Source organism: Anopheles coluzzii, chromosome 2 (genome assembly GCF_943734685.1).
Source record: "Anopheles coluzzii chromosome 2, AcolN3, whole genome shotgun sequence".
NCBI classification, from domain to species: Eukaryota; Metazoa; Arthropoda; class Insecta; order Diptera; family Culicidae; genus Anopheles; species Anopheles coluzzii.
Genome location: NC_064670.1, coordinates 95243572 through 95263650, shown reverse-complemented (window position 1 = coordinate 95263650; position 20079 = coordinate 95243572). Strand labels below are relative to the sequence as shown.

General features: G+C 48.1%; 1 protein-coding gene across 13 annotated transcripts in view; it reads left to right on the top strand.

Annotated features, from left to right (window-relative positions):
- Nucleotides 1–20079, top strand: part of LOC120951938 (nuclear hormone receptor FTZ-F1) — a 124625-nt gene that overhangs the window by 65453 nt on the left and 39093 nt on the right. For 9 of the 13 annotated variants that reach the window (XM_040370956.2, XM_040370949.2, XM_040370950.2 and 6 more), the window contains 2 exons: nucleotides 9375–9584; nucleotides 9723–9935. In XM_040370956.2, the coding sequence (XP_040226890.2) occupies nucleotides 9375–9584; nucleotides 9723–9935 (423 nt within the window). The other 4 variants (XM_040370961.2, XM_040370960.2, XM_040370962.2 and 1 more) reach the window with 4 other exon arrangements.

Below are 20079 nucleotides of genomic sequence, written 5' to 3'. Positions count from 1 at the left end.
CGGAAATGCATTTGTGTATTCAGCTTGGTCTGGCCGGGCTGCGAGGTGGAAGTCGCACAAAGTCACAGCGACATACACGCCGCGCACACTGTGTGTACGCTGGTTGGTTCGCGTTGAGCGTTTATTCCCGGGGTTGGAAAATGAAAGCGAAAGCGAATTCGGGGCTTTTTTTTGCGTATGTTTTGTGCGTGAGTGGAGATGGTTGCCGGATGGTGTGGTGAAGTACTGAGTGTGTGCGTTCGATGGAGTTGGGATGGGGTTGGAAGTTAAATTTCGCAACTTTTTTGGATGGAGCATCATGGTTGTTCGGTAGATGATTTTCCATATTTTTTATTGTATGCCTGATGCAACAAGTCTTTATATATGTCTAAATCTTCATGAAACCCACAAACAAACTGTTTCAAAGACAATTGTTACCTAAACCTTGTAATCTTTTTATTAATGAATTCCAAGCGACATGCACCACATCTTCTTCTTCTTTGACACAACAAACGTTGTCGGTCAAGGCTTGCCTGCACCACCCGTGGGCTTGTCTAAACCACTAACCCACAGCAGGATAGTCAGTCCTACGTATGTGGGCGCGGTCGATTCGGGGCTTAATCTTATGACGAGTATGTTGTCAAGTCGTACGAGTTGACGACTGTATCATAAGACCGGCGAGATATATGGACATTACTAATATCTTAACAACGATGAGCATCACCAAAGATTTGTCTAGGACTTCTGGGTAAAAATGGCCATTCAAATTCAATATGAATCGAGTTCTTGTAATTCTGTCAAATCGTGTCCTTATGAAACTAATTGTCTGCAGTGGGCATACATATTTACCCCTCCGTCTTGATGGATCCTATTCTATTGCACAAAAAAAAGGATCAAAATTGTTTGTAAGACATAAATCCCTTCTTTACTGTTATTTCTGTAGAATTTAACCTTTTCGCACAAATACTGGGTCATGGTTGCAGTTTGTATCGAACGTTCTATTTTTTGCCATGACGTTTTTGGATACCGTAAATCGTTTCTTAAGAAATTAACGTTAAAACAATGCACCGCCGCCGCTCAACAATCCTTCCCAGAAGAAACAGGCGCCTGCCTTGCGCTGTGGCTCCCCCAAATCCTGGGGAGCATCTTCGTCGAAGAATCACGTCAAATTTCGCTGTCGTAGACGCTGGAGTTTCTTGCGATGGTTGGCGGTTAAATTGTCCAGTCCAGCTTTGATTAGTGGTGATTTATGTGTCATCGGAGAGTTAACCCAGGCAGACGCTCTGTGCGAATTATGACGTACTGGGAAGATATTTGGATGAGAACGCCATAAAAAAGGCTCCGTCGGCGCCCAAAGTTGACAACGAATGGCTTCGGAACGGTGGTGTGGTCTACCTGCATCATGTCTGGACCGGCGGGGGACAGGGGTTACCCATCGACTTTCGATGCGATGGTTTCAACTTTACAGTTACGTTAAACGTTTTGGGCAAAAAAGAGCAAAAAAAAAATCGGCAACCACCGACTCGGAACGCGTCCTTCCGCGAGGGAAAGGGTTCGGTTGCTTTCGTTTGATGGGACAGCAACGTTCGGTGGAAGAGAAGCTGAGAAAATTGTGGCACAAAAAAGCACTCCTGCTGCCGCTTTCAACCAAGCTACCGCACGGCACCCACTGACCGTTGGGAGACTCCTTTCTCCACAAATCGGCATTGGAGCGCCCTTTGCGGCGTTGCATCCGTGAAGAATCGCACCGAAAATGCGGTGGTGGTCCCCGGTAAAGACTCGCCGAACCGCAACGAATGAAATAAAAAAGACTTCTCCGAAGCGGTAGGTAAACGGTGCCGCCGATCAAAATAAATCAAGATGTGCGCCCGTCGTCTGTTCCTTTTGGTTCTGATGATGGAGCTCTCTAGTCTAGTGGAGTCTAGACCCGAAAACGGAATACGATCGGCAGCGTTTAGGTGCAAAAGTTTCGAATTTTCGATTGCGTAAAGACCAGACCCGAGGTAAGAATATGGAAGAAAGTCCACGGAAAAAGAACCCGCTAAGCGACCCGGCGCGTGAAAGTGATTTCGTTCCTGCCGCACACAAAGAGACGAACGGGCGCGGGATACGAATTCCTCCAAGCGGCAGCGTGTGGCTGTGTGGAAATTGCATTCGCCAAAAGGGTACGCTTCGAAAAGGGGCATGTCCTGGAGTTTTGGTACACGTTCGGCGGGGCTACTTTAGGCAAGAAATCAGGAATGGAAAGGGTTCCCAAAAGCGCACAGGTAAAGGAAAAGGGTTAATCTTTCGCCGAAGGAAGTTTGAGTCTGCAGCAAGGAGCTCCAACAAAAAATAGCGCGATCAGCGTACGTTACGTCACGCGAACCTGAAGCTACGTTGCTTTCCACTGCCTGTGCCTGTGGGAAGCATTGGCGGCAAAGGAAGAAAATTGAGCAGAGATTTTGTTGTATAACGGCTGCTGTTCAATCAGTTACAGTTCCCTGAAGTTATATGCTTCGCTCATTTGTGCAATAGTTGCCAACAATTCTAGCAATCCCTCGATCCTGAATGCAAATGTTTAGTCAGTATTTGTTGCTTCCTCATAAATGTAAACAAATGGTTGATCATAAGAAGCGCTTTGTATGTGAGTGATCCAAAATCGTAACTAAATTGTAAAATTCGCAACCCACTCCAATGTTGTTGGCGCATGCATTAGTGTTGTGAAAACTCGACGTGTGAAAAGAGCCCATGCGATCCAAATTGATTTCTCACCGATCGCCGATTGCGTCCATAAATAGCCCCCCGGTGCGATCCTCCTAATCGTCAAACATTTGCTTCCTCGTTACCTATTAGCACTTTGCCGCAACCATTTCGCCGTGTTTACCCAAACCTCCACCCAACACTTCCCAGCGGAATTGGGAAAGTAAGGAGAAATAAAGGGAAATGTGTCGCTCGATCCGGTGCGGCTTTAAAAAACAACCGGGTGGCGTGGTGGTACACACAATTATGCAACCCTCGCGTCCTGCTTCCCCCCCCCCTCCCAAAAGTAGCCCGAGGGAGCAAATGTCCCACCACGGCTTGGTTGCTGTTGTCTGTCTGTCTGCTGCTGCTGCTGCTGCTGCTTCGTGGGCCTGTCTGTCGCTGTCTGTGTGCTATCTATCTTGCACCAATTTATTTTGAGGCCCGTTTGTTTTTCGGGAGCCTGGTGTGGTGTGTTTGTACCATTTCGCATCACGCAAACGGGCCACACGCGTAAGACGAGCGACTTATTTCTTCTTCTGTCCATCGCCGTCTCCCAACAGCCGCTGCTCACTTTCTCGCGTAGGTATCAGCTGCGGAGGGCATTACTTTCTCTCTTTCACTGGCAACTTTGGGACACTGGTCGGGATGCTATTGAGCAACCGAAAGTGTCCAAATATTTTTGTGCATCAACTATTACTCAATGTTTGGTTTTTATGTGGAAAATACTGCTTGAGCTAGATGAATGGATAACTTGAAGAACTGCTTCTTGGATGAAGAATCTCCCACATGATAGTTTCAAACGATGAAGAGTCAAATAAGCTCATCGGACCGACAACGGTGTTGGGCGTGTGTTAGGTCAGTTTCTGGTTCCGGTTAGAAGCTCGCCATCCGAGTCAACCGTGCCGTGCCTCTGGGTGTGTGCGTATCCATTCGAATTGGCTTTTTCCCCCAACACTGACTTACAGCATTATTAATGTTAATTTCTCTTAGCTCTGGCTCTTGGTGGATGCTGTGGATGCAAACAAACAGATAGCGAGAGGCTTAGATCGAGAAAGAACAAGCACTACCAGACCCTTTTTCGGTGAGGATGACTTGCATAAACAGATAAACGCCCAGCACGGCAAGGCAGCATATAGGCAGCAGGGAAAAAGGAAGCAAACGTACAATTTCTGGTTTTAATTACAGCAGCTCCCGAAAAAGGAAGCTCTTTGCTGACCGTTGCTTTGGTCAGAACCTGCTCCATCATCATCCCTATTGCTAGAACGGAATATGGTCTGCTGGAACTGGAACTCGATCGTGAACCGCATCGGTTTATTTTTTGTTTGAACAGCACACACAACGGCAGTGGCTCAAATCCGGTGGCACAAGATTTCGAACCTGATCGTGTCGATACGTGCATGAAATCGTCAGGTGCTTGGTGGATGAGATGGGGAAGAGGTAGCCGGATGGTGTTAGCTGGCACGGTTTAACATAGACCTTAATCGGCGCTCTGGCGCTGGCAATGTGCGAGCGAGAGCAGCCGCCGGGGCGGGTATTGTAGACACGCACAAAAGTAGGTCGCCGCCGCCGTCATCGCTATCACCAAAAGCGCGCCGCTGCCGCAGCACACACAGACACACGCGTGTAGCACGACGGCACGACGACGAGCGATGACGAGACCACCACCATGACCACCGTTTGCCATCTCATTTGTCATTTCGCGCGTTACCTTTTTCCCGATGGATGGATTACCCCCACAAACGCCGTGCGGACCGACGACGACGCGCTAAAGCAAGAGACGAACGCGCCACTTTCACTTATTACATGAGCGGCAAGGTGTACGTCACCTTCGCGATGAGGGTTGGGGGAGAGAAGGCGAGGGCTCTGGGTCCGATTTCTTCACGCGGTCAGGTTCATTCTTTGCTGCTGGTGATCCGGTTACATTCCGGACGATCGGGAAGGAAGTAGTGGGTTTGGTAAAGAGAAGAGACGGGGTGGAGAGGATGGTAGAGCTGCTAATGACGGAGCATGATTTGGATGCAATTTTTGCGTATTCGTTATGGAAATTGAAGCGGAATATGATTTTGTCTTTGTTAAATTAATAATTTGAAGAGCAGGCGACGAACTTGGTTTTCGAAAACCCAAAGTAACCCCAAACAGTCATTTGATATGACGTTGAATCACTTTAACAACATGAAATGATTCTCGCAACATACATTAATTTACTATCAACTAGCAAAAAGAAGCATACTTTCGTGAACATATAATAATTAAACATCATTTACACTGGTGTACTTCCCTTCATTCGATCATTTTGCTGGATGCCCAATTTTCGGTGCCGAAAGTTTTTGTCAAAAAAAAAAAACCGTTCACCGGGTCAGGTATTACTTCATATAATGTCCACCGTTTCCACCACCGTTTCGCCAAACCCAACCACGATCCGCTTTGGACAGCATGACTTCGAAACCGAAAACGAAAGTGAACCAACCCGAGTGGGACTACCGAGCCAGCGAGCGAGCGAGCGAGTGAGAGAGGAAGAAAGCAACCCCGTCACACATAAAACAACAAACCCTCTCGCGTAAGGCCCACCTAAGGAATGGGGGTGGTTGCGGTGGTGGCGGTGGTGCTCTTGCGCTCACAGCGGCCACGGACCATGTGCGTTTTCGTCGCGTGAGTGTCACCGGGCCGCGAAACTGGGCCAAGCGAGAGTGAGAGTTTGTGAAGCACCGAAATGCAAAAAAGGGGTAAGGGTAAGAACTCACAGCTCACTCGTTCAACCCCTAAATGCCGGAGCGGTCGCTCACTCGCGCTCTCTCTCTTCCTCGCTTTGAGGTTTGGTGCTAGTGGAGCTCGCCGCTGACACACTGTACGTTGAAGGGGTGGAATGATTTTTGTGGTACCGAAGATGTGACACGTTTTTTTTAAATCTGTTGTTCTTTGGTTCACTTTGTTGTAACCTTTTGTGTTTTGTGCCCTCTGCTCACAGTGAGTCGCGCTCACACGGCTCACGCACTATCGCGTGTCGCTCTCACGGGCTGAGCGTGTGCCTCCCTTGAGGGCTCTGTGTGCGCGGGAAAGGGAACGGACCGTGCGTTCCTTTCTTGCGGCCACTTCGGGAATTTTCGGAACCGTTCGCCGCTTGTTTTGGGTTCTCTCGCTCTCTCCCCCAAAACATCCACATTCTACTTGGGGTTGTACATTGAATAAGGGGGGGATGAGGCTAAGGGTTGACTCACTCTCACAATCTGTCTCTGTGTGTGTATGTGTTTGTGAGTAGGCTGAGTGGCATGCAGAAACCGAGAAGAGTACACATAGTACACGCGTAGTATTCTCCGAACATAGCTGCATGGGGGGATGCTTTCAACACACCGAACCGCCGTCCTAAACACACGCACCGCGTGCGCTCGCTCACACCCCCGAGAGAACCCACCGACACGCACGGACACACTCACTCACACAGGCGCACGCACGGTGCAGCCGGGTTGACGAGCGACCGGACAACAAATCGGCACTCTTTTGTGATCGGACGCTCGAGCAGGCGAGTGGTGTGTGCGCGCTTATCCGACCGAGGAAAAAAAACGGAACGGAACAACTTGAACTTGTAATTATATACAGTGTAGTATATAGCCCCCGGGTGCCCCCATGCTGGCCGTAAGTCGTCATTCTCGCTCGATCGTGCGCGCCTCACGAGCCTTCACCGCGGAGTGCTTCATCGTCGTGGCTCGGGTCACCCACTACCACCACCACCAGCACGGTTGCACCAGTGCCAGCAGCAGCAGCAGCAGCGGTCTCGCCGCGATCTGACTGCAGTCATTTCGCCCGCAACCGGAGCAGTCTGCGCACGAGTGACACACAACGTCCTCCTCCCGGTGTTTGTTACGCGTGTTCGTTTGTTTGTTACTTTTCGGGCTTGTCCGCTTGTGTATTTCGGTTTGCCGGCGCTTTAAACTAATTCTCAACTGTCCCGTGCCCTGTGTGCTGTTGTGGATTGTGGACGACCGCGGATGTTGAGGTGTTGAGGTCGAAAGCATGTTTATCATTCGGTGCAGCCCGCTACAAAACGCAAAGTAAACAGCTCAAACAGTATTAAACTGTTTTATATAAAAAAAAACCCCTTTAGTTGTAAGATTTTGAAGTGTTTCTGGTGTGTGATTAAAATGAGGACGACCCATCGGCAATCGATGGTGGTGACAGTGCGCGGGTGATACGAGTGCATGTGTGTATCTCTATCTGGTGTATGTTTGTGAAGAGAAGCAAAAAAAAAGGAACGCGAATACGCGAATCGATACACAGCAAACACACATGCAGCTCCGCTGTGCTGCACACACATGCGCAAGGGTGAAGAGGGGCAAATAGAAAAATAAACGGTGTCAGTGAAGGCGAAAATCCGTGACCTACTGTCCTGGAAAAAGGAGAGCGGCACAGCAGCAGAGAGCCCCTCCGTCGCTACACAGCTGGTCGCGCGCGTGTGCGTTTGTGTGTGCATTCGAAAAGGATTAAAACCGAAAGCATTGTGCAGGTCCGCGAGTTTGATTGCTGTAACTGTCCCAGTAGTGTGCGTTTGTAGTCGACGATACTGCTAAACGTTTTGCGGGCATTAAACGTGTGCTATCGTAGAGTTCTGTTTGTGTTCGAAGCGTTGAGACACACGCAATGAGTCCACTCCGGTGGCTCGGATCGAAAAGGACCAACCGATACATAGCCCATCCAAATGGCCTGAAACAGCGAGAGATCCTGACCAGTGCGATCGGATAATTGTACAATTCTAAACCCAAGAAAGTACTGAGTGTGTTTTGTCGGGAGGGTTTCTGTGCAGTGATCACAATCATTTGATGATACGGTGACAATCGACTGCCAAACAGTTCACCCAGTGGCCCCAATCGGATTCAAGTAACTCCCGACGGTGTACCGGGAGGATATCGATTGGTACCGAAAGGAACAACAACTTCTCCATGCGCTAAAAGGCGGCGATAGCGTTTGTGTGAGGTGTCCTCCTCCAACTGTGTACAAAATAGGTTGTGCTCCAATTTTTCGGCGTTCTTGCGGCAATCGATGGTGCCCTCACCAACCACTGGTTGTTGCGGTTTAACTTTGCATCCACTTAGTGAAAAAGAAGGCAATCGTGTCCTCAAAACAATCGCGCATCGGTCGGATTTGAAGGTTGGGTTTTCAAGTGTCCGTGAACCGATCGATCTGTGCAATTTAAGCATTAAGTCAGTCTCAGGTTGGTGATGCATATTCTAAATGCGTGTGCATCCTCAGCAGGTACTTCGTCACCATTTTGACTTGAGCGGAGTGTGTATGTGCTTGAAGTTTGCAAAAATTGAAGTTTGAAAATCAAAACCAGCCTGATCAGTGGATTAATGTGAGGATCTTCTTGGGGCGTTTGTGATGCTCCGTAGTTCTGTTTTTAATAATAATTTCTATCATTAGTGCACCGCACAACGTACAAGGATAACGCTCATTGGGGCAGCAAAAATTGTGATTAGAATTAGAATTTCCATGCCGTCCGGTGTTGTTTTCATTAGCAATATTATTTTCTTCAACTTATTACAGAAAAATATACTTGCACGTTACAAACGTGCTCGAGCGTGCCTACGTGTGTAAGAGTGTGTAATAGTGTGCGTGCGTGCGCAAGTGTGTGTATGTGTGTATGTGTATTATTTTGATCCCCGCCCCCCAAAAGTCGATGTTTTAAAGTCGTATACAAAGGGGGTCGCAAACACCCTCTGAATCAGTGATCTTTCGTGGGGGAAGAAGAAGTTAAGGTCCTTGTAAAACAAGGCAAATCAGTTCTGTGAGTGTGCGTGCTGCGTGACGTAAAGCAAAGCCGCCTGTAAACGAAAATTGAGTGTGATTTTATTTACCTGCAATACCCTGTAAAGTAAAGATTGCATTTTACAAAAGTTACACAAAGATTGGATATTTTACTATCCTAAAGTTAAGCATTAAAAAAAAACAACAACAAAACCCTCCAGCCTGGCTACAGAGACTGGGCCAACTGTTCGTGTTGATACACGAGACTAATTTCAACAGTGTACGTCAGTGTGACCGTTTGACCTCTCCGTACGCGTGAAACACAAAGCGGGGAAAGATGTTACTGGACATGGATCAGCAGCATTCGACCGTGTTCATGTCGCTGAATATGTCGCAGTACTCGATGCTGAGCGAGTCCGGCAGCCCACCGCCCGGCGGTGGCGGTGGAGCGGGCGGCAACACGCAGCTCCTGTCGTTGGCGGCGGCCGCCTCGGCCGCTAACTCGACCGGCCAGAACACCGGTATGCCACCGCCCCAATACACCGGTGGCGGCGGCGGCGGCGGTGGCGGGAGTGGTACCGCGGGCGGTTATCCCGGTGCCACCGGGCTACTGTTGGGCTCCAGCAACAACAACAACAACAACAGCACCAGCAACAACAATCTTCCGTCCCATCACAACAACAACAACAATGGCGCTGGCAGCAATGGTGGCCACGGCCACCATCATCATCATCACAGCCAGCAGCAGCAGCAGCAGCACCCCGGCAGCCAGCAGCAGCAGCATCTGGGCGGTGCTGGTGGAGGCGGCGGCAACGGGCAGTCGCATTCGCAATCGAACGGTGCATCCGGCGGCTACGGTGCACTATACGGCGGCTTCCACGAAAGCGCGGCCGCACCCCCGTCCGCCTACTCAATGTTTTCCCACGTTCCCACAGGCGGCGGTGGCGGTGTTGGCGGGACCACCGGTGGCGGTCCGTACCATCACGGTGGCAGTGATGGGGGCATCGGCGGCAACAGCAACAGTAGCAGCGGCGGCGGCGGCGGCGGAGGCAGCCAAGCGGCCGGCGGCCAAACGGCGGGCGGCGGCGGCTCCTCCTCGGCAGCGGCGGCAGCAGCGGCAGCCTATCTGGCGATACCGGCCTCAGGTACTAGCGGTGGTAGTTGTAGTAGTGGCGGGGGCGCGTCCGGCGGCAGCCTCATTGAGCACCAAACCGCACTCAATAGTCTGAGCGTCGTGTCCGCCATCCAATGCGATCAAACTGATTTGAAATATTTCATTGAAGAGCTGTGCCCGGTGTGCGGCGACAAGGTGTCCGGCTACCACTACGGGCTGCTAACGTGCGAATCGTGCAAGGGCTTCTTCAAGCGCACCGTCCAGAACAAGAAGGTCTACACGTGCGTCGCCGAGCGCCAGTGCCACATCGACAAGACGCAGCGGAAGCGCTGCCCGTACTGCCGCTTCCAGAAGTGTCTCGAGGTCGGCATGAAGCTGGAAGGTAGGTTCAATTGTGATTTCCTTCTTTTGCCTTTTGTTGCAGAGTTTTTCCCATTACTTTTCATTTCATTCGCAGCAATCATGCCTTTCATATTTCATGCCTTCCTTGCAAATGTTTAGGATATCCTTTTTGCATTTGAACGTATACTTTACAATTTTAAGTTCTAACATCCAAGGATTCAGCTATTCGCAAGATCACATGCCACTTCAGAATGTCTAATGTCTGTTAACTCCTCTCTGGTTGGATTCCGCTGTTCCACACATGATTGAAATTCCATAGGAGTAGAAAGTATAAGTAGATCCTGAAGTAAAATCCCTTCGAGATGTACTCCAACTCAAAGAATCTCATGCAACTGTTGGTTTCAATGTGTGGAGTTTCTCTTGTAGAACCTAGATAGCTCTGTAACAAAACCGGAATATCTCTGTCCACACAATAACAACAGCCTCGACGTGGTCCCCAACAGCTTTGAGTGCTGTAAACCACGATAGGTGTGTAACTAGAATGCAATATACAAACATAGCATTATTTGGGTCCGTTTCGTTCCGTAGAATAACCCAGCAACTCCGGGTGCGTCGTAATTCGAATGATCGAGAAATAGCAAACCGGCTATCCGACGGCAACGAAACCCGACCCGATACATAACGCTTCGACTGCGCATGCACATCAGGTCAGAATTGCCAAAGCGGCGGTGTTAGGGTCTAGAAGAGCAATAACAAAAAGGGAGAAATTTTCTATTTCACTACCTTGGTGAGAATTCCGGTTGATTGAACAGCGTAAGGTTTATTGAAGTTCGGCAAACGAAGTTCAAACACGAAATATGGCTTCTATAATTGAGGACAGTTTCAAACGTTTACCTATGAATCCTTTCTTTTTTTTTTTCGAGGACCGAAAATCTTACCCTGATTCGCCATTTTTGGAAGGAAGACATTGCTTCGCTTCGCTCAGGTAACAACCAAAAAAACAGCTCTGTTTAAATGTGTCCCATCAATTTGAGCTTGAGGTTGTAAAACGTGCTAACGGGACCGATTTCTGAGTTTGCCTAGCAATGACGCTAAAGAGTTATGACAGAGTCTTCGGGAGCTCGCTCGAAAGCCTGAACACCTGATCCGATATTCCCATGCCCCCGTGGGGTTATGATCGCATCTCCGATCGGCTATCGATATTTCCAAACCTCAGCACAACAGCAAGAGAGATATGCAAAGCGAAAAAAACCTTTTGGACCTATTCCGAGACGATACGGTGACGTGGTTGGGTCAGGTAAGGCCCGCTTGAAGAAGGGAACCACAATCAGCCTTACCCCACACAATCACAAACACACATACACGTGAGCGATCGCACGCTGAAAAGTGGTTCCCTTTTCGGTGGCCTACCTGTGCGAAGGCCCCGACTCGTCGATGTCGGTCGGGGTGCGTAAAGCGTGATTGCCGAAATCGAAAGTGAAATTTCGGCAAGTTCCCCGCGGGCGTGTGCGCGCACCCTCCGCCACCGGTTGCGCGGTGGTGGTGGCGGTGCAGAAAAACGGGGGCAAGGGTGAATTACAGACCCCCAGACAGCTGGACACAGACACAAAGAGCCATGATGAGCATGCGAGATGGCGGGTGCGTAAAGAGTGCGTACGATCGGTAGGCCCGGATCGCCCTTCCTCACTCGCGCAGGTGCTCTGAGCGAAAACCAAAACCGGGCTCGGAGAAAGGGGATGAAGGGGGGTGGGGGTATCGCTTAACAAGATGTGATTTGTGATAGTTTACGTAGGAATCGTAGGGGTGGTGGGTTGAATTTTTTGATGAACAGGTTTGTGGCGTAATAATATGGATCGCGCGCGCGCATGCTGAGTGGAGCAGGAGGGTGAGCGACGACGGGCGCGCTTTTTGGGGCTTGCTTGCTTTTGTGTCGACCCCGTTATTAAGGGTAGGCCCACCTCGTCCGAAGGTGAGGAAGAAAAAGGTGCCACTGGGAGAGGGGTGGAACTTAACTTTTGAGGCTGGTTTTTGTCATCCGTTGTCACCGTGTTGGACGATTGTTGTTGTACAGTTTACTTGAGCTATTGCTCTCTCTCTCTCTCTCTCTCTCTCTCTCTCTCTCTCTCTATCTCTCTTCTCTCTATAATTTCAACACCTTCTTGGGGAGTTTTTTTTCCTTTTCCCTTTCCTTAACTCCTTCAAAACGATGCTATTATCTCTTTCCTTTGCTTGGTTCTTCATGCGTGAGGCGATTCCGTGTGTTTCACTTTGTTTTCTTACGCTACCCAGTAGCTCCGTTGGCTTCATTCAACTCACTCTGCTGTTACACCATACGTGAGTCTCAGTTTTTTTTGGGGGCCACTATATTATCGTTTCTTTTGGACAGTATGTCAGTGTTTCGATCAAGCTGTTTTAATCTGCACGGGGGTTTTAATCGTTTAATATTCCAGCTTCGAGTTGTAGTGGGGTTGGATTTTTGGTGGTAAGCTGCGTTTGTTTTGGTTTTAGTTGTGCGGCTTTGGCAAAGACTACTGGCAGGCTGATTCTTACATTGCGCGAACAGGTTTACTGGTTGCATAAGAGTGAGAGAGTCCGTCATAAGGAGTCAATGAGTGTCACATTCACAAAATTGTATGTGCGAAATTCCCCTATTTTAACGCTCCGTTTCTACTTTCGAGCTTAAAACATGCCGCAGAAACCTTCTTTTGTTGGTGCGAAATTCCCATCTTTTCTTTCTCTCAATTCCCTTCGCGGCTCAACCGCAGACAAACAGCAAAAAACCTCTTTCTTCACTCTCGAGTTTTAAAGAACAATTCCCCATACGCCTTGTGCCGCCCAAACTCGCCCAGAAGGGCACGTTCGCCGTTGTCGAATCGAGCCGATTGGATGCAATTATGGTAATTGTGTGCGAAGCCTTATTGGGGTCATAATCTTGGGTACGGGTGGAGGTGACGGGAGACCGCGCGTGTGCACCAAAAGGGCAGTAGAACGCAGGCCAAGCACAAGTGTCGCCGTATCCAAGGCGGGGAGTGGTTGGAAAGGATACGCTGCAAATCGTTCGACTTTTGTGGCAAACGAACCAGTCGGGTGCGAAGCTTCGTCTCGCCGTTGGTCGCAATTCAAAACTCAGCTACAGATGTGGGTTTTTGGTTCGCAAATAAGGATGTTGCTGATGTGTTCACGTCTTGTTTTACATTTTATTTGATTACTCTTCCGAGCGGGATGATAAAATATTCCTCTCAAACTTCTTATCTGGTTCAACCTTTACCTTTAATCTTAACGCGTGATGAGACACATTTTATTTCACACTCTAAAGATTTCCTTCATAACAACTATTTGCTTTCGAAACATTTACGTCATTCAATAGAGTGAAAAGAATAAAACAAAAACACACTGAAGCATCAGCTCTCAAACAAGAACTCTCGCCAACAAGTAGTGGCAGCGTATGCAAATTTCTTCCTTCCTGCTGCAAGAACCTTCCTTCGGCCTTCCCATTTTACAGCAACCGAGGATCACGGGCGGCATTCTTCACCACCGTGTTTTCTGCTTTATGATGCTATGCGCCACGGAATGCATCGTCGTCGTTTTTTTTCAGCTCATTTTTTTCGATTTTCCCATCCCCAATTTACACACGCAGTGGAGAAAAATTTCAATATACACACTGGAACGCCCGGAGTCCTCCGCTGCTCGGTTTCTTTCATCGATTAAATATCTATGTGTGTGTGTGTGTGTGTGTGTGTGTGTGTGTGTGTGTGTGTGTGTGTAAGTACTCCGAACGCTCTATGCGTGTGTGTGGTGTTTGTGGCTGGCTCGCTTGAGTTTGATTGTCCGAGGATGCAGCGGATGCAATGCCGCGCGCGCACCACTTGAGGTGCATCCACGGCACGCGACCTACCCCAAACCGGACCGGGTTGTGTTGTCCTGCCCGCAAGGGATCCCACCAAACCCTTGCGGGGCGCTTCTGCTTTCGGGCAATTCATGTATTCATCATGCTTGCCGTTTCTGTGCGCTTGACGCTATGGCCGCTAATGACCTAGTTTTACGCGGCCCGTTCGCTCTCCCTTTCTCGCGCGCACGAATGATATCATTGGTGGCGCGATCGTGATGCTCATGGCGGCACCATTCTTTTCCACGAGAGATATATATGTCTCTGTGTGTGTGTGTGTGTCATTTATGTGTGGCGCGATGGAGGCATTTTCAGTTTCTGTGTTCTGGTCTGTGTTCTTGATTCTTTTAGGGGTTCTCTCCCCTAAGTGTGCGCCAGCGAATGATTTTTATCTTTGTATCGTTTATTGTTTTCGTTCTGTTTCTCGTTCGGCGGTTTACTTATTCTCCTGCTAGCTGTTTTGAAAATATTTAACACTATAAAAGGAAGCGCTTGCATATTGCTGACCGAGTTATGTAGATACGATTTCACGGCTTCATCTGGCAGCACAATATTATAAGAATAAGAATTTCATCTAGCAGTAATGTAGCGGGAATGTTCGTAATTGAAAATTTAAAATGAAATCTTCCTATTATTCCATTCTGCTTGATGAAAATTCTTGTTCATTTCGTTGTGTGGCATGAAGCATGAGGTCATGTTTCTGATTTAGCATCAAGAATATGGTTTTTGAAGGCACGAAAGAGATATTTTTAGTATTGAAATGTTCATTGCAATTCTTTTCTTAACCGTTCTTTGGTATAATATTTATGTAAACTCTATAGAAATCATAGATTCCTCATGTAAGCGCTTTCTCGCATTGCATAGTTTGCCATTTTGTGCTGCAAGCGTGACGCAAGCAGTGAGTTTCTATAAATCACCGTCTCAAGGTTATGCCCATTTTCCCCAAACCATTACAATGAACGACTCTCTAGTAGCTTGTTTGTTCATTGCAACTTCCTAATTGTAGAACAATGTTTGCACAAACACTCACACACACATACACACACACATTCACTCACACATAACTTCTCATCTTGCTCGCGCCGGCAAACAACACGCCGGTTAATAAATCCCCAAAGCAATGTGAATTCCTTTCCCTTTGTGGCTAATTCATCATTCGGATTTTATGTCTGGGCAAAGAAAAAACTTTTCCCCCCTACGCGGCGAGTCCTTCGGCGAGTCGTTTGCGAGAAGCGTAAGCATTTTATTAGCCGGCAGGAAGAGCAAAAGTTTCCTTTCATCCTTGGTCCGATTACCACCCACCCCCAAATCATCACTCCCCCCTTCCCCCGCTAGAGCACTGAAAGTAGTCCAAGGTCATGGTGAACGCGCAGCAACGCGAAAGACGAACGGAATCCTTTATTTAGGGACGTCGTTTGCACAATTCTTGCACATGAATACACACACAAACACGCACAGCAGCACACGTTAAGCACTCTGCATTTCTTGCACTTTATTCGGCCATTGTGTCGTCCGAGAGTCTGGCGGAAATGATGGTGCGTATCTTGGTGCCCGCTTTACCCCATTTTCCTTGCCTGGGGCAATTTAGGCGGGGGGGAGCAGCAAACATTATCGATCTGCTGCACGGCGGCATGGCAGCCATGGTTCGTTCCGTGTGTTTGGTTGATTGTAATTTTTCACCTCTTCCTGTTTGTGCACACAACCACCGGGAACCAAAAAACAGAAAAGGATTAAACGTCGTTGCACGGCAAAAACCCGAATCCCCGAACTGCTTTAGATTGCTTATCCTTTTCTTGACCTTGAATATTCCGGCATGGCAATTTGCTCGACCCACACACACACACATACACAAACACACAGAAAGCTACATTTGCTGCTGCGACCCGGTTTTTCTTTCGCCTTAGTTTAAGGTGGAAATGCGGAGAGGATGGTGGGTTGGTTTTTGCGAACTTTTTTCGAGGGCAATCGTTTGTTGCATCGTTTATCGATTTTTTCCAACTCTTGGACGCACACAGACACACACACACAAACACCGACATGGTCGGTGGACGGTGCACGCGCGTCCCAAGCATATCTGTGTGTCGATCAGAGTGTGTGTTTGTCCTTCTCCTTTTCTTGTTTTATCCTCCCAAACAATGAGGGATTTTGTAAAGGGTTGCTTCAAATGCCGCGTGTTCTTTATCCCTCTCTCTCTCTCTCTCTCTCTCTCTCTCTCTCTCTCTCTCCGTTTCTCTTTGACTATCTCCCTTTCTCTGTTTCCCAGGCGGAAGTGCAATTCGCTTGCTCTGTGATTGCTGCCCCAGTTTACTGCTTGTTTCGCGCGAGTAGGAAGGATAGGGTTTTGGGGACGAACCGGATTCGGTGCCGGTGAGCTCCCGGTGGCTTTGTGAAAAATTATGACCGTTAAACAGAACAAACTGGCGGATTGTTATGGTCGAGGAACGCGCGAAGGCGCAGAGTAAGGGGGGTAATGATTTGTGTTTTTCCTGTTGTTGTCGGTGTGTATGATGGTTATGGCTCTTTTTCCGCGCGCGGGTGTTTTTGGATCTTCCTTCTTGCTTTCATAGTGAGAAACCATTCTCTCAGGAGGAGCTCAATGCTTCTCTTTTTTGTGTTGGTTGTGAAAATCATATTCCTTTTGCGCTTTCCATTCAGATTTGCTTTCAAAGGTTTTGCTTCCAATTCACCAACTCTCCAAGCAGCAGTGCGCAATATCACAGGCGGGAGTGAGGCGGAATGTGTTTGTGCTCTCTAATGTGAGCCATCTAATCGATTCCGGAAAATCTCGCCCGACCGGAAGACGGTGAAAGGCGCCTCCGACATCCGATGGCGCCTTCCGACGTCGATTGGTGTGCGTTTTTTTTTTGTTTTTGCGCGCGCGAGCACAGTCGCAGGACGCACAGTATCTAGCCCAAGGTCAGCCGACAGTCGGAGAGGAGTAAAAACTTACAAACGTTGTTTTTCTATTGCTGTCTTGCTCGTTATCTTTGGGTGAAGCGGGTTTTATGTTTTCGAGAAGGGTATGGGACCCAGACTATGTTAACCACGAAAAGTTATGCGGACAGGTGCGGAAAAGGGGGGTTAACACACACAAAACGACGCAGAAAATTCAACGCCAGACGTGAATTAGAGGAAAAATGTTTCGGAGGAAAAAGCACAGACGATGGCGGCGCTTTCGGTGTGTTGGCGACGTTGTTTTCCTTTTTTTGGGGGGTTGATGTGTGTTTTATAGTGGCGAAGAAAGAGCATTATGTGTTTACTTTCTAGATTTGGGCGTGTGTGTCGTGTGTGCAATCCTTGAAATGATCTCGGAAAATTATAATGAGCTCTAGTGGAGGTGTTTGATTTTCATGCCTTTTTTGATCTCACAGGGCGATTTGAGTGTTATAACCATTGTTTTACAATGTTTGAACTTCGATTAGCTCTATGGATCAATTTCCCATTACTTGTGGGAATAACTTGGACTCCAATCAAGCTGTAAGGCTAATGTAGACACATGGTAAATCATGTTGTATACCTAACAAAATGCCATCTTAAATTAATATAGTATCAGCTGTGCAATACTGTGAAATCTATAGAGGCTATTATGACTTCAAGTGAGCTCCCCGGGAACACCTAAGCCGGTCTCGTAGTACAGTCGTCAACTCGTACGACTTAACAACATGCCCGTCATAGGTTCAATCCCCAAATAGACCGTGCCGCCATACGTAGGACTGACTATCCTGCTATGGGGGGGAATCAATTAGTCACTGAAAGCCAAGCCCACAAGTGGTACACAGGCAGGCCTTGACCGACAACGGTTGTTGAGCCAAAGAAGAAGAAGAAGAAGAAGAGAAACTCCAGAACATGCTCACCGATCCGTTCTGGCTGGTTGATAGATGCGAACCACACTAAAGTGAAGTATTTCAAAAATCCGTTCATTAAATTCCAAGCAAAATTCTTAATTTTCCATCCCGCCTTAAAACTTCATCTTTTGCTGTGCGTGTGTTTGAAGTGTTTTCCCTGTAGGATCGAACTAACCACAGAAATAGATCGGTATCGCTTGCCAAAACCCGACCCGCACTCGACACGTTTGGCACAAAAAAAAACGTCTCCCTCCCCCAGCACCGTTTTTGATGTTCCCAACCGTCCCAACCGTCTATAATTCGTTCTCATTCTCACCATATGTGTGCCGCCGCTGCTGTGGGTGTTTGTTGATCAGAAAATGCATCAGAATGCATTACACGAGGGGAGCGCTGTGAGAAAGAGTGCTCGTTCGTTCTTGAAGAGAATCTTTTTTTTTTTGGCAACACCACAAAGGATATCTCAAGATTCGTGAGTTCCCCGATGCCCCACTCACGTTGTGTGTGTGTGTGTGTGTGTGTGTGTGTGTGTTTTGTGTCGGTACATTGTGGAGCTAGGTGTGTGAGTGACCTAGATTTGCATCCTGACGGCGGCGTGTTCCACCCTCGCAAACGAGCGGAGGGAGGGTGCTGGTGCCTGTTCCCGACCATCCACAACAGTTCGAGTGTTCTTGGACCGCGATTGGGGCAGATTTTGTGTTGGTATTCTCACTGAACTCGTTTTCATAGAGAGAGAGAGAACGAGAGAGACAGGGATTGAAGAAGAATTTTGTGTCGAATGGAGCGCATTATTAAAATCGGTCATAAAAAGGGGAGAAAAGGACAAAAGGAAGGGTTGATATTTTTATATTATTTATCTCTCCCTTTCTCACTCACACACGGAGGCAGGGCTGCTCAAACGCAGCGAAACGGTTCTGCAGTGGAAAAATCTGCACTAAACACGTTGTTGGGTCCATTTAGACGGCGCATTAAAAAAAAACGCAACAGGTTCATGCCATGTGCTCCACATTGCCCACCTCACCACTGCAATAATGCACCACTTTTTTGAACGGGTTTTTTTTCGGGAGGGAGCGTCTCTGTGCGTGGGGGGCTGCGCTTTGTTGTGTGCATGTGCGCGAGAAAGAATTTTAATTGCCTTTTCATCAAATCCATCACGTGACAACGCGGCCACGCCGGCGGCACCGTCAAGAAGGTGTCTGTGTTCGTGTCCAGCTGACATCGCGTTGTCGCTCTTTTTTTTTGGTGCCACACGCGGAACGCGCTTCAACCCGGGCGCGAAAACGAAACCGAAAGCTCGGAAAGGGGGCGCCCAGTGCCTGGTTTGAACGATCGGCGGTGGTAGTGGCGTGGTGGTGGTAGTGTTGTACTAATATTTTACCCGCTTTTAAAAACAACAAACTTCTGTTCGTGGTGCATATATATTGTCATGCCAGTCACGGGGGCCGGTTTGGCGATTGCCGTTATGCAGTGTGACATAACACACCACACCCTTGCCCCAGGCCTTCTTCAGCCCTTTCTGCTGCTCAAGCCATTTGGTGTCCAAAAAATCCAAAAAATGAGACAAAAAAGTGACGGACTGCCAGTCGACTCGTAAAACGCCGTCTACAGGGCATCCACGCCGCGCTTAAATAAAGCAAACAAATACACCAAAGGTGTATGGGGTTTTAAAATGACGCCACGCACGCTAGGCTACCCTACCTTACCGAAAAAAAAAAATAAAAAATAAAAAACGGCCACGTAAAAATGCCCCGGAACCACCACAAAACAATCCATTGTTCATGAAAAAAGGGAAGAAAAAAATTTGAATCACAACGGTAAGAAAATATCAATGAAGCAAAACACAGTAACGGTGCAAGCATGTTGTGCCGCCGCCGTCAAGGGAGGCGGTAAACACACACGCACACATACGCGAAGGGCGACAATATGCGCATGACGTCCGATGCATCGCGTAGGAGCTGCTTGCGCGCGCGCGTACTCGCGCCATCGTTTGCGCTACCAAACACACACACACACAAGACACACTTTCGATTTCATTGCAATCGGGGCACCGGGGCGCGACATTCGCTTGGTTGGCGGAGGTAGGGAAGGAGGTACTGTGAGGGAAGGGTCGAGCAAGTAGCACAAATGCCGCGTGGGATTGATATTGTTGCGGATTGTGTGTGTGGTTTTTTTCTTCTGTTTGTTTGTTTGTTTTGTCGGCGTTTGTTGTCTTTTGCAGCGTTTGAGATTTGTTTGTTTTGTGTTTTCTTTTTAAATTTATTAAACAGTTAATCTGTTATGGGGAAGCCATCGAGAATGAAGCTCATTCATTACTTAATACTAGTACACACTTTTTTTACCAGTTTTTCGAAGAAGTATTTAAAAGAACCTACGAAGAAAGTATTTTTTTGAAATAATTTATTATTTAAATACTCACATTCACATTCAAAGCCGTTTTTTTATTACAAATTGCTCGG